Source organism: Aplysia californica, unplaced genomic scaffold (genome assembly GCF_000002075.1).
Source record: "Aplysia californica isolate F4 #8 unplaced genomic scaffold, AplCal3.0 scaffold00239, whole genome shotgun sequence".
NCBI classification, from domain to species: Eukaryota; Metazoa; Mollusca; class Gastropoda; order Aplysiida; family Aplysiidae; genus Aplysia; species Aplysia californica.
The window spans coordinates 1,038,608-1,039,637 of record NW_004797509.1 but is presented as its reverse complement, the minus strand read 5'-3'; the positions used below and the strand labels follow the sequence as shown (position 1 = coordinate 1,039,637).

Genomic DNA, 1,030 nt, shown 5'->3' with positions numbered 1-1,030 from the left:
CCCCCCCTCACCTGACTGTCTTTGATAACATGGTTTGCCTCCAGCTGTATCTTGAACGGCAGTCCCAGCTCGGACTGGAATGAGGTCATCGGGGAGAGAGTGCCGCTAGTCAGGATCACACTGCGGGTCTTCTCAAAGTCTGAGAACGCCTGGGGGGAGAGAAGAAAAGCGATAGTGCTCAGTTCATATCATGAATGAGTTTTTTAGTTTTAGGAAGAGTTTTACAGCACTTGCAACACAATAAGGTCATATAAGTGCTGAAGACTAGAGGTGTTACAAGAGAGTAACAAACACAAAAAAGGAGGGGAGATAAAGATGATAGATGTTTGAAAGGAAAAAAGAAGCAAACCACACCACAGCACCCGCCAACCATCCACTGAATGAGTTTGAGATGTCGGGCCAAAAACTGTGAAAACTTTGTTTCCTACTGTCTGTGGCCAGAGATGAAGGAAGACATATCACCAACGTCAAACATCACAAGTAGGACAATTCCAAACTGGCAAAACCTGACTTTTCACATTCTAGTAAACAGGATCAAACTCATAATTTTCCTGTTTTACGAAATGATTAAATGGTTTAAACATTGGAGGAAGAGACCACTCACCACGCCGGGGTTCAGACACCAAAAGTTGAGGGTGAAGATTTCCACCTGGGTCATGTGACGCTCTGCGGACAAAGGACCGAGCAGTTCTCAGGGAAACACTTGAACACTTTGACTAACATCACAACAAAAGTAGATACACAGAGAACGGAGTTTTAGTTTTAGGAAAAGTTTTACAGCACTTGCAACACAATAAGGTCATATAAGCGCCCAAGATTAGAGGTGTTACAAGAGAGTAACAAACACCAAAAAAGAAAGAAGGGAGACAGAGATGATAGATTTTCCATAGGAAAGAAGGAGCAAACCACACCAGAGCACCCACCAACCACCCACATTCAGCCTCTGTGTTACGTCACCGCTGTGGACGTTCTGTTCACAACAGCACAGGGACAAATAAGGACAACATTCTCCACTACATTCCCCCCCCCC

General features: G+C 44.6%; 1 protein-coding gene across 1 annotated transcript in view; it reads right to left on the bottom strand.

The window, feature by feature from the left end:
• Window positions 1–311: 311 nt before the first annotated feature.
• LOC118477163 (Fanconi anemia group J protein homolog) overlaps window positions 312–1,030 on the bottom strand; it is a gene marked incomplete in the record, with an annotated part of 3,954 nt that continues 3,235 nt past the window's right edge. The window contains 1 exon segment of the mRNA XM_035970227.1: window positions 312–666. Coding sequence (XP_035826120.1) covers window positions 557–666 — 110 coding nt within the window.